At 43.1% G+C, this 16,483-nt stretch overlaps 1 protein-coding gene across 2 annotated transcripts in view; it reads right to left on the minus strand.

Moving 5' to 3' along the window:
- Positions 1–380: 380 nt before the first annotated feature.
- Positions 381–16,483, minus strand: part of TRAF1 (TNF receptor associated factor 1) — a 32,691-nt gene continuing 16,588 nt past the window's right edge. For both annotated transcript variants that reach the window (XM_077479157.1, XM_077479156.1), the window contains 3 exons: positions 14,839–15,016; positions 9,890–10,038; positions 381–2,682 (listed from right to left, as the gene is read on the minus strand). In XM_077479157.1, coding sequence (XP_077335283.1) covers positions 2,461–2,682; positions 9,890–10,038; positions 14,839–15,016 — 549 coding nt within the window. In that variant the 3' untranslated portion in view covers positions 381–2,460. The remainder of the gene's footprint in view (positions 2,683–9,889; positions 10,039–14,838; positions 15,017–16,483) is intronic.

Consider the following 16,483-nt stretch of genomic DNA (forward strand, 5'->3'; position numbering starts at 1 on the left):
CAGATCAAATTCCTACATCAAAGCTATTGGCTACTAGCCTGAGCGTAGTCCCATCGTAACGAAATTACGTCATCACGTTACGTACGATCGGATTTTTCGACAACTTTGTCCGACCGTGTGTATGCAACAGTTTCGGACACAATCCGACGGACAAAATCCGACGGATTTGGTTGGCAGAATGTCCAACCGTGTGTACGGGTGCTTATGTGAGCTAAAGAGAATAATTAGTAGGTTCATTCTACTAATTACAGACTTGAATTGAATTGCAGCATCTATTGAATTACAGACTTTGGCTGAGATATCATTCAGCAGCAGGAATAACTTCCCAGACAGGATAATGAAAGATGCAAAAAAAATAAATATAATCTTTCTCTCCTGTCACAGCTTCAGATGGTTTATTATAAATTGTACAAATAACTTATTAAATATTACATATATCATTACAACGTCACTAGATCCTAATGAACTGCCTGGCTTTATGCATTATGGTATCAAGTATAAAATAAATTTTGTTCTGTTTCTGTTAGCTTTCCAGAGTTCTGACATACAATTCTCACCAGATATATTTAAATTTTTTTTCGCCCTTTATCGCACATACGCAAATGGGTTTTCCTGTACAATTGCTAGAAACTGTTTGCACTGCTGTGACCGCATGCTGAACCACATTCTACCTTTCTTAGAGGAACTGCATGGTGTGTACATATTCATTCAGTTTCACTGTACAACATATCCAGACCTGTTATGATGTGGTTGGCATTTGGGATCATATAAATATACACAGATTATACAGTCCCCTTAGAAACCAGCATGAATTCGTTCTCCAGAGTATTGGGTCACTATATGTTCAACTGATAAAAAAAAAAAACCCGAGCAGCAGCTGCCTGTAGCAATAAATGAAAACCCAGTATGTACTTTCAATCCATTTCTAACCTGTTACAAAGATTTAAAAAAACTGTAAATAAAACAATATATTGGGGGTTATTTACGAAAAGGCAACTCCACTTTGCACTGCAAGTGCACTTGGAAGTGCAGTCGCTCTAAATCTAAGCCCTTGTACACACGGTTGGACATTCCGACGGAAAATGTCCGATCGAACCGTGTTGTTGGATAATCCGACCGTGTGTGGGCTCCATCGGACTGTTTTACGTCGGAATATCCGATGGACAAAGTTTTAGCCCTTGTACACACGGTCGGAGTTTCCGACGGAATGTGTCCTATCAGACCGTTTTGTCGGATAATCCGACTGTGTGTGGTCTCCATCGGACTGTTTCCGTCGGAGTATCCGACGGACCAAGTTTTCCAACTTGTCCGTAAAATTTTCCCACAAAATGCTCCTATCGGACATACTCCGATCATGTGTTGCCTACTCCGACGGACAAAGTGCCACGCATGCTCAGATCAAATTCCTAGACCAAAGTTATTGGCTACTAGCCTGAACGTAGTCCCGTCGTAACGAAATAATGTCATCACGTTATGTACAATCGGATTTTCCAACAACTTTGTCCGACCGTGTGTATGCAACAGTTTCGGACAAAATCCGTCGGACAAAATCCAATGGATTTGGTTGTCAGAATGTCCGACTGTGTGTACAAGGGCTTAGAGCTGGGCTATAAAACTTTCCGACAACATGATTCGATCGGACTTTGTCCGATTGTATGTAGAGAATTCCGATCGGACAAAGTGCCACGCATGCTCAGATCAAATTCCTAGACCAAAGCTATTGGCTACTAGCCTGAACGTAGTCCGGTCTTAACGAAATAACGTTGTCACGTTACGTACGATCGGATTTTCCAACAACTTTGTCCGACCGTGTGTATGCAACACAAGTTTCGGACAAAATCCGTCGGATTTTGTTGTTGGAATGTCCGACCGTGTGTACAAGGGCTAAGGGGTAGATCTGAAATGAGTGGAAGCTCTGCTGATTTTATCATCCAATCACGTGCAAGCTAAAATGCTGTTTTTTTATTTTCCTTGCAAGTCCCCCCCTCGGATCTACAGCGACTTTACTTCCAGGTGCACTTGCAGTGCAAAGTGGATTTTTCTTTAGTAAATAACCCCCATTGCATTTTAAAAATGATGTCATTATTATAGCACAGTAGCGTTGCACCAGTTTATAGGCCTGACACGGACTACAAGTCCAGAACCACCCTCTTCCTCTACATCACTCTGCCAGCAAAGCTTAGGGAAGAATCTGTTGCATCATGGGGACTGAGTCTTTTTTCCTGGATCAGTTCTGCTCAGCTATATCATTGTGAGCCGAACAACTGGCCAGATGAAAGCGTATTTATATGTTATCTCATGTGCTTCAATTTCAAAGGTATGGGAACCTCATAAGCAGTCTTTGACACTTGACTGGTTATGTTATCTGGTCAGCTCAGTTATAAATAGTGCTTTAATATATAGTTCTGTGCACATAACACTGTCAGTCTCGTGCATTGGATCCATATTCCTGCATGGCGCCTATGAAGAGCTGGCGTCGATGATACAGCGGATGAAGAGGGTGTCATCTTTTAAGTAGTTGTTCTTGGAGGACTGTAGTTTGGACAGGAGGCAGAACAAGGGGCAGCCGCTGGCGATATTCATGTCGTTGACTGGTCGCTGGAAGGAGGCGGAGGTAATGTCAGGGCGGAAGGCATCAAACACATGTTCTCGGTTATTCTGGTCCAGCAGCATAAATGTCACCTATAAGAAGAAGGAGGGGGGTATAAATTATACTTATGGCAGCTCTACTACAAATCAGTTTTCCACTTTTGGACCTACTATATACAGGTCCCAAAGCTGAAATGGGTAAAAATAAAACATATTGCTTGTTCGTGTTTGAAGTTGCTTTAACCTCCCTGGCGGTATGATTAGTTCTGGTTTTAGGTGCTGAAAGCGGTACAATTATTTTGCATGGAAATTTGGCGTTTTATATTGTAGTCCTGTAATTCTTAGGAATAACTCTCTTAAATCTGTTCAAACCTAGCAAAAGTCTAGCAAACATCCCAGGTATGATAAAGTTTATAATATAATAAAGAATAATAAAAAGTATTTAATAATGTAATCAAATCCTAAAACACTGAAAAAGGGACACTTTTTGGTTGCTATGGACAATCTCCAAATTTCAGGCAGAAAAAACAGTATTTATAATATAAAAGTGCATGCAGGGCACTGCACAGACCACTAGGGACAAAGGGGGTGTGTAATTTTTAATGCAGTACTGTAATCTGTAAGATTAGTGTGCTGTGTGTGTTTTGTGTCTTTTTACTTTTTTGAATTTGCCGCCGTTCTCAGCTCCCGTGCGCCGCAATGTCGCAGGGAACGGAGCTCGGCTGCATTCGGCACTGTGAATCGATCACACAGCGCGGAGGACATCGCTGGATCCAGGGGACAAGGTAAGTAACGCTCCCTGTGCCCTCCCTGTATCCAGCGATGCGATCCCGAGTCTGGCTCGGGGTTACCGCTCCTGCTAGTAAAATCCTAACCCGAGCCAGACTCAGGATTACCGCTAGGCGGGTTAACTGAGGTTGTGTGCAGATCTAATGCCGCGTACACACGATCGGAATTCTCGTCGGAAAAAGCTCAGATGGTTTTCCCGATGGAATTCCGACGGAATTTGGCTCAAGCTGTCTTGCCTACACACGTTCACATCAAATTCCGATCGTTTAGAACACAGTGACGTACAACACGTACGAATGGACTAGAAAAAGGGAGTTCAATAGCCAGTAGCCAATAGCTTCTGTCTCGTAGGTTGAATCTGAGCATGCGTGATTTTTGGCGTGTCGGAATTACATACACACGATCCGAATTACTGATAGAAAGTTTTTCCGTCGGGAAAATTGAGAACATGCTATCAATTTTTGGCTGGTGGAAATTCGGACAGCTAAATTCCGATGGAGCATGCACACGGTCGCATTTTCCGATGAAAAGCTCTTTTTCTGGCCGGAATTCCGATCGTGTGTACGCGGTATTAAGGCTTGACCTCATATTATATGGTTTTGGTAGATCTGAAGGAAAAAAAATCCTAAGGACTCATTCACACGGGCGTACCTAAAATTACACCCTTGTGAGGGCTGCGTTTGCACACTCAGGGATGCACAGGTGTTCTGTGCAACCTTGTGCAGGCATTCCCATACACTTAAGTCCCTTTTACACTGGGGAGCTTTGCAGGCACTACAGTGCTCAAAATAGCTGGAGCATACACACGGTCGCATTTTCCGATGAAAAGCTCTCATCGGTCTTTTTCTGGCCGGAATTCCGATCGTGTGTACGCAGCATGAGAATGTTTTAAAAACTTTAAACTGGTTTGAAAGGCTGAAGGTTTTTTACCTTCATGAATTCAATGCATGAATGTTAAAAACCTTCCATGTGTTGCTCCCCCCCCCCCAGCCCCCCTAATACTCACTTGAGCCCAATCTTGATCTAGCGATGTACATGGGAGCCTTGTCTGTCCCAGGTCTCTCTCTCCTCATTGGCTGAGACAGCAGTGGGAGCCTTTGGCTGTCATTTGCTGTCAGTCACAGCCAGTGAGCCAATAAGGAGAGAGCGGGGATTGGGCTGATCTGGGGCTCTATGTGTCTTATGGGTGCATAGAGTAGGGCTCAGGAGCGAGCATGCACCAGTGCACCAGTAGCAAGCAGTTTACAATAAATCTGTTAATATACTACACTTATATTGTGCACTGCTGTTCGTCTTCCTATCTGTTTGCCTAAAGATACTTCAGTCTCTTCAGAGGTGCTGCATCTGGTGCATTGAGATCAGCAGAAAGTTGTCCTGAATACTCCAATTAGACTCTATGAATTTTTTGCTGTTCTGCATTGATCTTTATGTACGCACAGCACCTATTGGGCCCTATACCCCATTATTACTGTATACACCTTTCTTGAAGAAACTGGAGCTGACTGGAGGGGACATGTGTTAAAACATTAAATTGACCTGCAATAAAAGAGTGTGTCATATATTTCTGGTGAGGATTCGTTATTGACCTACGCATGTATGGTGGGTGAAATTTTTTACTGGTGAGTGTTCTACCTGCTTGGTTACATAGAGGTTGAAAACTGTGAATGACCCATGCTTGTAAGTAAATTGTATGTTTGAATTTGAGAATCGATTTACTATGTTATGAGGTCCTTTATCTTCTTATGGTACATTTCCCAAAGAGTTTGAGGGGGTTGAGACTATACCAAAAAACTATGCATGACTCTCTTTTTATAAAGGTTGTTAAATTCTGGTAAACCTCCTTTCCAGGGATAAGGGTGGTAAAAGGATTAATATATCCAGGGGTCAAGTCCTGGAAAAAAAAAGTGTGGGAACTCACCCAAGATTCCCCACCCAACCTCAAAAAAAAAAAAAAGTGTGTGTAATATACGCACTCCTTTTTTAACAAATAAAGTGCAACATTTATTGTAAAGCGACAGTTTATGAGGACACCTCCAAAATTCACATGCATCAAAAAAATAAATATAGAACAGATCTAACAAAATAATTTAACCTGCATGCTATACCAAAAAAAACAACACAATGTGCGATAATGGTTCAATGCAGACTCTCTGTGCCCATCATTGCAGCCTCACTGTGCCCATCATTGCAGCCTCACTGTGCCCATCAATTCAGCCTCACCGTGCCCATCAATGCAGCCTCACCTGTGCCCATCAATGCAGCCTCACTGTGCCCATCATTGCACCCTCACTGTGCCCATCATTGCAGCCTCACTGTGCCCATCATTGCAGACTTACTGTGCCCATCATTGCAGCCTTACTGTGCCCATCAATGCAGCCTCACCTGTGCCCATCAATGCAGCCTCACCTGTGCCCATCAATGCAGCCTCACCTGTGCCCATCATTGCAGCTTCACCTTGCAAAAATCTAAACACATGCTATCCTTCTCAGTGACGGAGTGTAGCATGTGTAGTACTGCAGCAATGATTGATAATAGATCATTGGGCACTCGCCAAGCTCATGCTGTTCACTGCAAGATTGTCAGGCTCGGACTGACCAACACGGTTCTATACCACCAGGCAGCATTGTGGGAGCGGCATAGTGGGAGCGGCATAGTGGGAGCTGCATCCGTAGTCCCACTAGAGAGTAGTGGGTGGGACTAAGGGTGCCGCTCCCAGTGTGCTCAGTGCTGCCTCACAGGGTGGGCGGGACTATGGGTGGTGCTCCTGCTGTGTTTAATGCTGCCTGGCAGTGTAGAACCATGTCAGTCAGCCCAAGCCCAGCAATCTAGCGGTGAACAGCATGAGCTTGGCGAGTGCTCAATGATCTATTAACCCTTGCTGCAGTACTATACACACTACACTCCGTCAACTGACAGGGACATCATGTTTTACACAAGAGGAGGAGGGAGGGCAGGGTCGGCCCCCTGCAGCCACAGTGCGAAGGGAACGTCGTTCCTGCTGTAGAAAAAGTACAGGAACAACGTTCCCCTGCGTTCCTGCAGGACTCGAGCCCTGATATCTGAAGATCTTTTGCATAGGAGAAAACAAGACTGTGGTGATATAGGGTATATTTTCTATTTGATTCCAATCAATAGTTTATGGGACTTGATTATTATTGTATTTCAGTTAATTAGACACTGTTTATTTCCCAAGAGAAGTGTAATTTTTTTTTTATATTTTAGTACTGGTTTTTGTATGTTTGTGAGTTGAAACACCAGAGGTGTTATTTTACCAGCAGCTTGTGGAAGTAGAGCTGAGTGCAGGTTAAGTTGGTTACTTATCAATAATAAGTAGGGATAGGGGAAAACACTGCGCTAAAATCAAATATACATAAAGAAGCACAGCAGCCAACTGCGCTAAGATCAAATATACGTAAAAAAGTACAGCAGCCAACACTCAAACAAACAAAGTTCAACAAACAGAAATAAAAAATAGTGTAGCGCTTCTAAGGTGAAAAATATGTTGAAAGAATGCTCCTATAGCAAAGAACATATAAATGTGTAAATTAACAAAATAAAGTCCAAAGAAATGGATGTAAGCTTCCGTGGAAGGACCGGCACAATGGTAGTCAGACCGTATCACAATACGAGGCAAATCTCATTAAACGGACATGTCCTTGTACAACAGCTTGTCTGGAAACATTGGGAAAGAATAGATGGATACTTCTTACCAGATCTGTTGGACTCACACAGTCATATGACGGTTGAGTCAATAAGGCTTGGGGTCACAATCTGGGACCGAGGAGTGGATCAAAGTGGGTTCATCAGCCTGGTGGAGAGACTTCAAAAGACCGTATATCCAAATGATGAATCTCACCGATGGAACTTCGGAATGGTTAAGAAATCCAACTCAGGTATAGCTCACTGCACTCCGATACTCCAAATACCCCAAATGGAGGGGAAGATATTTAAAGGGTTTAAACCAAAAAAGAAAAAAGAAAGAAAAAGCTCCACATGGTGCGGGTCAGGCGATAAAAAATGGTAATTTATTAAAAGTCAAAAGAGTAACAAATGACTTAGTGATCACAAAGCAATAAGGTAAAAATTAAAGTAAAAGCAATGTGGGGTGCCAACAGCTAGCCCGACGCGTTTCGACACATATGTCTTCAACAGGGGCATGTTGAAGACATATGTGTCGAAACGCGTCGGGCTAGCTGTTGGCACCCCACATTGCTTTTACTTTAATTTTTACCTTATTGCTTTGTGATCACTAAGTCATTTGTTACTCTTTTGACTTTTAATAAATTACCATTTTTTATCGCCTGACCCGCACCATGTGGAGCTTTTTCTTTCTTTTTTCTTTTTTGGTTTAAACCCTTTAAATATCTTCCCCTCCATTTGGGGTATTTGGAGTATCGGAGTGCAGTGAGCTATACCTGAGTTGGATTTCTTAACCATTCCGAAGTTCCATCGGTGAGATTCATCATTTGGATATACGGTCTTTTGAAGTCTCTCCACCAGGCTGATGAACCCACTTTGATCCACTCCTCGGTCCCAGATTGTGACCCCAAGCCTTATTGACTCAACCGTCATATGACTGTGTGAGTCCAACAGATCTGGTAAGAAGTATCCATCTATTCTTTCCCAATGTTTCCAGACAAGCTGTTGTACAAGGACATGTCCGTTTAATGAGATTTGCCTCGTATTGTGATACGGTCTGACTACCATTGTGCCGGTCCTTCCACGGAAGCTTACATCCATTTCTTTGGACTTTATTTTGTTAATTTACACATTTATATGTTCTTTGCTATAGGAGCATTCTTTCAACATATTTTTCACCTTAGAAGCGCTACACTATTTTTTATTTCTACTTATCAATAATGCCTACAAACATTGGTTGCAGGCATCACTTACATAGAAGTTATTGCAGCAGTTGCTGAAAGACAACGTGAGACATGGTTTTCAAAATCGCACCCGAAGTCCCTAACTAGTTAAAAATCACTTATGTAGTTTAGATTTTAGACTCATTCCTTGCAGTGTTTAAAAATGTATATTAAAGGATCACTTCGTAGAAGGCGCAAAAATAGATGGCCAGTAGACATCATCAAACTTGCACTGATAATGAAACAATTCTTATTTTTTATAAGTTCAGAGTTCCTCTTTAAAGCTAAACCTCAGGTACACCCCTCAAGAGACGAGCTCTTGCAGCTCTGTATTAATTAATATATCCTATATAATACAAATATCACTGATATATATTTTCTAATAAATATCACTGAACCCAGCGCTCTAAAGAAGATGTTCAAAAAATTAAATTTTAAGCTGCTGTCATAACAGAAAATCGCAATAACACACAAATATATAGTATCACTTATTCCAAAGAAAATCGCAGCACAGAGTATACTATATTGAAAGCGCTGTCAATATAGTATACTCTGTGCTGCGATTTTCTTTGGAATAAGTGATACTATATATTTGTGTGTTAATATATCCTATATGTATTTTTTTTAATGCGAGCGATGTTCAGGTAGAGACAGAGCTCAGATTGGAAGAGGGACAAGCAGCACAAAGAGCCAACCAGTTGTGCTTCAGTGCTCATGTACAAACAAGGAACATGCTGGTAGGAGTAGAGAGTGTGGCAAAAAGAAAAGCCTAGTGTGCCGCTTCTTGTCTCGCTGTCCAATCACAGGCTGCCGCAGGAACTTCAGAAGAGAAAATTCCAGTCCTCTGTCCTGCCAGACAGCGCTGTGCTGTGTGGCAGAGCTGTGTAAATCTTAAAGCGGACCTCCACCCTGAAGTGGAAGTTCCGCTCATCTGATCCCTCCCCCCCTCCGGTGCCACAATTGGCACCTTTCAGGGGGGAGGGGGGTGCAGATACCTGGATAATCCAGGTATCTGCACCCACTTCCGGGACAAGCTAGCCACAGCTAGCCGCAGATGCCCCGCCCCCCCCCCCCCCTTGTGTTCTGGGAAACACACAGTTCCCAGGACACAGTGGGGACCAGTGGAGACGCGCAGGGCGACTCACGCATGTGCAGTAGGGAACCGGGCAGTGAAGCCGCAATGCTTCACTTCCCGATTCCCTGACAGAGGATGGCGGCGGGGGCAGCGGATAGATGAGCGATCGCTCGTCATCTGCCGTCGACATCGCTGGACCCTGGGACAGGTGAGTGTCAATTTATTAAAAGTCAGCAGCTGCGGTATTTGTAGCTGCTGGCTTTTAATATTTTTTTTAAAGGTGCAGCTCCTCTTTATGACTAAATGGACAGACATACACATCCTTTGGCAGATAAAACAGCTACCTCATATACTGTATATTTCAGATGTGTTTTTATCAGTTTTCCTAGTGTTTGGCATTACATGCCCATCAGATGCCCCTCTGTGTCATGCCGATGTTAGTGACATAATGTAAACACTGCTTAATTGTTACAGTAATTATCTTCATCTGGAAGGAAAGCAAGGTATGGTTCTCCATTCTCTGATTACACAATCTTCATTTCTAGTAAATGCCTGCCAGGGGTAGACATGTTACCTTGTGTTTAAAGGGCCAGGGCAGCAGAGCATCGTATTCTCCTTTCATGATGGCGAAGAACAGGGAGACATGCGTTCCCTTGCCGGCTCCATCCCCATTTAAATAAATACGCAGGCACACCTTATATCCATACCTGGCAGTGTAGAAGGCTGTAAAGAAGAAGAAATGAGGTAATCAGTCACTGTAGGTGTGATTAAAAGTCTTCAGGCCCTGGAGCAAAATGTAACCTGGGATTCCATCACGTCTGTTACAAAAGCCTAATCTGTCCTGTTTATAATTTTGCAAATGTAGCCCCATTTTCTTACAATCGTTACAGACACTAATGCCGCGTACACACGATCGGAATTCCGCGCATAAAAAGACCGATGAGAGCTTTTCATCAGAAAATGCAACCGTGTACGCTCCATCAGAATTTAGCTGTCCGAATTTCCGCCAGCCAAAAATTGATCGCACGTTCTCAATTTTCCCGACGGAAAAACTTTCTATCGGTGATTCCGATCGTGTGTATGCAATTCCGACACGCCAAAAATCACGCATTGCTCAGATTCAACTACGAGACAGAAGCTATTGGCTACTGGCTATTGAACTTCCTTTTTCTAGTCACGTTGTACGTGTTGTATGTCACTGCGTTATAAATGATTGGAATTTGATGTGACCGTGTGTAGGCAAGACAGCTTGAGCCGAATTCCGTCGGAATTCCGTTGGGAAAACCATCAGAGCTTTTTCCGATGAGAATTCCGATCGTGTGTACGCGGTATAAGAGTTTCAATTTGTATGCAATCAGGCAGGTCATGCACTACATAGTTTTGGTAAATCTAAAGGAAATCAGACAACAAAAGTTGTATAGTGTGTATGGGGTCTTATAAATGGATGAATCTGCTAAAGCTGTGGTGCAGTTTATGCAGCTGGAAGTAGTATGCACAAAAACCTCCCACAGCACACACACCTTTCTTCTTCTGGCTGTCAAGGCATTCTAATGCCCCGTACACACGATCGGAAATTCCACCAGCAAAAGTCCGATGAGATCTTTTGGTCGGAAAATGTGATTGTGTGTATGCTCCATCGGACTTATGCTGGCGGATTTTCGGAAAGTTCCCATCGGAAATTCCGATCGTCTGTACAAATTCCGACACGCAAAAAAATTCCTATGCATGCTCGGAAACAATTCAACGCATTCTTGGAAGCATTGAACTTAATTTTCTCGGCTCGCCGCAGTGTTGTACGTCACCGCGTTCTTGACAGTCGAAAGCTCAGCGAACTTTTGTGTGACTGTGTGTATGCAAGCCAAGCTTGAGTGGAATTCCGTCGGAAAAACCATCCAAGTTTTTTCCAATGGAAAATCGGCTCGTGTGTACGGGGCATAAGGCTGGGTTCACACTGAAGCGATGCGGGAACGCCGCAAATCCGCGGCGTTTTCCCGCATCGCATGCCTCCCGCCGGCAGTTCACACTGCCCTATGCGGACTGCTGGGAGTGTCAGTGAAATGTTAATGACACCCCCAGATCAGTTCGCATATCGCAGTGCGATCTGCAAACTCGGACAGGAATCGGATCGCATGGTGTGAACACCCATGCGATCCGATTCTGCTGCGGACCAAAAAAAGGGTCCTGTGCGAGTTTGCGGCGGGTGCGATGCGAATTCAGCCATACTATCTGTATGGCTGAACTCGCATCGCACAGAGATCGCATGTGATTTGCACTGCAGTGCGGTGCGAATCACATCCGGTTCTCGCTGCCGCAGCGGTGTGAACCCAGCCTAAGACTTGTAGTTCCCTTGTGTTTAGCATTTACACAAACACAACATCTTCTCTGTAACAGTCATGTCTCTCCTGACCTCAACATTGAAAGAAAAAAATACGGAAAATTCCAAATCAGTTTCCCTTGGCGGATGACTCAGTGCAATTATGGGATTTGAAGTCATTCTTTGAAACACTTAACAACTTAAAGTATCACCGCAGAATTGGGCAGTGCTCCCAATCCCCCGTCCGTAACTAAATACTGCCAAGTACTTATTGTAATTAAATGGTTGTATTTAAATCATTAAGCTGGGAAATGTGCACTTAACATGACTTTGTTACTTTCACTTTGCTCCACAGATTTGGAGTTTTTCCTGTTCTGCTTCTCGTGTAAATGTTTCCACTGCATTCTGTGTGGATTCCAACTGACCACATAACAATGACATAAACACAATGGGGGTTATTAATGAAAGACAAATTCACTTTGCAATGAAAGTGCACTTGGAAGTGCAGCCGATCCAGATCTAAGGGGGTAGATCTGAAATGAGGGGAAGCTCTGCTGATTTTATCATCTAATCATGTGCAAGCTAAAATGCTGTTTTTTATTTTCCTTGCATGTCCCCCTCAGATCTACAGCGACTTTACTTTCAAGTGCACTTGCAATGAAAAGTGGATTTTCCTTTAGTAAATAACCCCCAATATAAGCATATATGTTTATGTATCCTATACTGTATAGTGGTACGGGATAGCATACACTCATTTAAATATAAATGAATACAATTAGTGCATGACTGAAGGGGACGAGCATGTCCTACTCTAATGCAATGACGGGAATGGCTCAGTGTTCTGTACAAAACTGCAGAATTTGCCAGAGCCATATAAATGTATAATAATAATAATGGGTGACTGTGGTGGAACCAAGCTATATAAATGTACAGTTGCAAAAAAAAAGTATGTGAACCCTTTTGGAATGATATGGGTTTCTGCACAAATTGATCATAAAATGTTTTATGATATTCATCTAAGTCACAATAGACAATCACTGTCTGCTTAAAGAGGAAGTAAACCCTGATGAGTTTACTTCCTCTTTGATTCCCTGCAAAGGTAAAGCATAATGGACTACTATGCATCGCATAGTAGTCCATTATGTGTCACTTACCTGACACAGGAGCCAGCGAAGTCACCACTGTCCCCTGTAGTCCGGCGCATCCATCTACTCGGTGGGCCTCGCCGCTCCGCCGCTGTCATTCGGCAAAGCCGCAATGACGTCACTCCCACGCATGCGCACGGGAGCCGCCACGCGCGACATATCGCCGTTGACGGCGGCGCACTCAGTGCGCCTGCGTGCTGCTGTCTACGGCGCATGCTCCGTAGACAGCGGTGCCTGTCTTTCGGTAAATATCTCCTAAACCGTATAGGTTTAGGAGATATTTCTTGGACCTACAGGTAAGCCTTAATCTAGGCTTACCTGTAGGTCAAAGAGTGTTGTAAGGGTTTACAACCACTTTAAACTAATAATATACAAAGAATTACATTTTACCATGTTTTTATTGAACACACCATGTAAACATTCACAATGCAGGTGGAAAAAAGTATTTGAACCCTTGGATTTAATAACTGGTTGAACCTCCTTTGACAGCAATAACTTCAACCAAACGTTTCCCGTAGTTGCAGATCAGACGCGCACAACGGTCAGGAGTAATTCCTGACCATTCCTCTTTACAGAACTGTTTGAGTTCAGCAATATTCTTGGGATGTCTGGTGTGAATCGCTTTCTTAAGGTCGTGCCACAGCATCTTAATGGGGTTGAGGTCAGGACTCTGACTGGGCCACTCCAGAAAGCGTATTTTCTTCTGTTTAAGCCATTCTGTTGTTGATTTACTTCTATGCTTTGGATCGTTGTCCTGTTGCAACACCCATCTTCTGTTGAGCTTCAGCTGGCGGACAGGTGGCCTTAAGTTCTCCTGCAAAATGTCTTGATAAACTTGGGAATTAATTTTTCCTTCAATGATAGCAATCCGTCCAGGCCCTGATGCAGCAAAGCAGCCCCAAACGATGATGCCCCCACCACCATACTTCACAGTTGAGATGAGGTTTTGATGTTGGTGTGCTGTGCCTCTTTTTCTCCACACATAGTGTTGTGTGTTTTTTCCAAATAACTCAACTTTGGTTTCATCTGCCCACCGAATATTTTGCCAGTACTGCTGTGGAACATCCAGGTGCTCTTGTGCAAACTGTAAACGTGCAGCAATGTTTTTTTTGGACAGAAGTGGCTTCCCCTGTGGTATCCTCCCATGAAATCCATTATTGTTTAGTGTTTTACATATCGTAGATTCGCTAACAGGGATGTTAGCATATGCCAGAGACTTTTGTAAGTCTTTAGCTGACACTTTAGGATTCTTCTTCACCCCCATTGAGCAGCCTGCGCTGTGCTATTGCAGTCATCTTTACAGGACGCCCACTCCTAGGGAGAGTAGCAGCAGTGCTGAACTTTCTCCATTTATAGACAATTTGTCTTACCATGGACTGATGAACAGCAAGGCTTTTGGAGATACTTTTATAACCCTTTCCAGCTGTATACAAGTCAACATTTCTTAATCATAGGTCTACTGAGAGCTCTTTTGTGTGAGGCATCATTTACATCAGGCAATTCTTCTTGTGAAAAGCAAACCCAGAACTAGTGTGTGTTTTTTATAGGGCAGGGCAGCTGTAACCAACACCTACAATCTCATCTCATTGATTTGACTCCAGTTGGCTGACACCTCATTACAATTAGCTCTTGGAGATCTCATTAGTCTGGGGGTTCACATACTTTTTCCACCTGCACTGTGTGTGTTTACATGGTGCGTTCAATAAAAACATGGTAACATTTAATTCTTTGCGTGTTATTAGTTTAAGCACACTGTTATTGTCTATTGTTGTGACTTAGATGAAGATCAGATCACATTTTATGACTAATCTGTGCAGAAATCCATATCATTCCAAAAGGGTTCACATACTTTTTTTTTGCGACTGTATAATAATAATAATAGTGGGTGACAATCGAGCTGTGAGGAAATAGTGATGTGTAAGTGAACATAATAAATAATTATAAAATGCATCCATCAAGTCAGAATTCATTTTGCTGTGATATGAGTTAGCTGGTTGCTATGGGTTATTGTCCATTACCCATTTGTTGTTTAGCTATAGGTGGAAATGTAGTAGGATGATGTACCTGGAGAATAAAGGCTGATAGCTCTTCCTGTCACAGCATCATGACTTTTCTGTGTGAAGTTGCTGATCTTCCATAGAAACACACCATCATATGAGGTTTGCTCAAGAGTTGACAGACGCATGTGCAACTCATTTATTGCCATCTCCTTTGTGGCCAATGTGCAACGTAAGTCAGTGATCTGCAAGAAGATGAGGATGGTTTAGTCGAGATTATTGATTATCATTAGATAAACACACAACTGTAGTAACTCCCTGCCTTACTTCAGGTGGACGTGAACTCAAAAAGGGATTTGCTATGTTACAGGCAACATTTAAAAGCGTTAAAGTGGTTGTAAACCCCTACAAACCACTTTGACCTACAGATAAGCCTAGATTAAGGCTTACCTACTGTAGGTCCAAGAAATATCTCCTAAACCTACACGGTTTAGGAGATATTTACAAAAAGACAGCCACCGCTGTCTACGGTGCATGATCGCGGCAATATGCCGTGAGTGTCGGCTCCCGTGCGCATGCGCGGGAGTGACGTCATCACTGCTCCGACGAATCACAGCGCCGGAGCAGCAAGACCAGGAAGTCACTCCGGGATACATGGCAGCGGCAGACATGAAGACGGAGAACCGCTTCGGGGGCTTCGTTCTCAGGTAAGTTATTCATAATGAGCTAGTATGCTATGCATACTAGCTCATTATGCCTTTGCCTTGCAGGATGCTTTTTTTTTTTTTACCCCCCCATGGGTTTACAACCACTTTAATTGTGCATAAGCAGTACTCGGAATATGTATCTTTCATCTTTATTTTCTCCTTGGTTTCAGATATGTGAGTCTGCCTAGGCACGTCTGTTCCTGCAGCTTCTCAGCTATATATCTGAAGTGTGAGATCTAAGTCACTGATGCCTCTGAATGCTAAACTCAGGATTTTGAGTCAGAATTTGCTGATGTCACTGTTGTGCTGCTCACTGTTCTCCTTGCTGGAGGCTTTGATATGGGATCGGGAGGTGCATGCTGGGTAGCCAGCTGCACCGAATCCCTGAAATAAATATGAGAGGGCTTCAGATGCCCACAGCAGAGATAGACCCTGTCTACTTCCGAGATCAGGTTAGGTTTAGACAATTTAAACATTAACTAAAAGGACAACATTATTGTCATTATCTAAATGTTAAATTTGAATCGGAGCCAAATACAGTGGAGTATTTAAAAAAAAAAAAATGAATTGGGGGACTGAAACTCCGCTTTAAGATAATGGAACAAGCATAGACTACAGTACACACAGTCATTTTCCATCTCTGGAAGCTTCAATCATTGTCGTCTGCTGCTGTCATGTGTATTTTTCAATAGATTGCTGTTGTCAATGAACGAATCATTCCTGTGCCTGGAATTTTTCCAGGGTCTAATCAGGGAATCCCCAGTAAAAAGACCTTGTTAGCCCTTGTACACACGGTCGGAAATTCCGACAACCAAATCCGTCAGAGTAATTCCGACGGATTAATTACGGAAGAGGTCCGGAAGTGATGTTGCATACACACGGTCGGACTAAATTGTCGGAAAATCCGATTGTACATAACGTGATGACGTTATTTCGTTACGACGGGACTACGTTCAGGCTAGTAGCCGATAGCTTTGGTCTAGGAATTTGATCTGAGCATGCGTG

The sequence above is a fragment of the Lithobates pipiens genome, unplaced genomic scaffold (genome assembly GCF_037356315.1).
Source record: "Lithobates pipiens isolate NorthernLeopardFrog02 unplaced genomic scaffold, aLitPip1_a1.2 Scaffold_14, whole genome shotgun sequence".
NCBI classification, from domain to species: domain Eukaryota; kingdom Metazoa; phylum Chordata; class Amphibia; order Anura; family Ranidae; genus Lithobates; species Lithobates pipiens.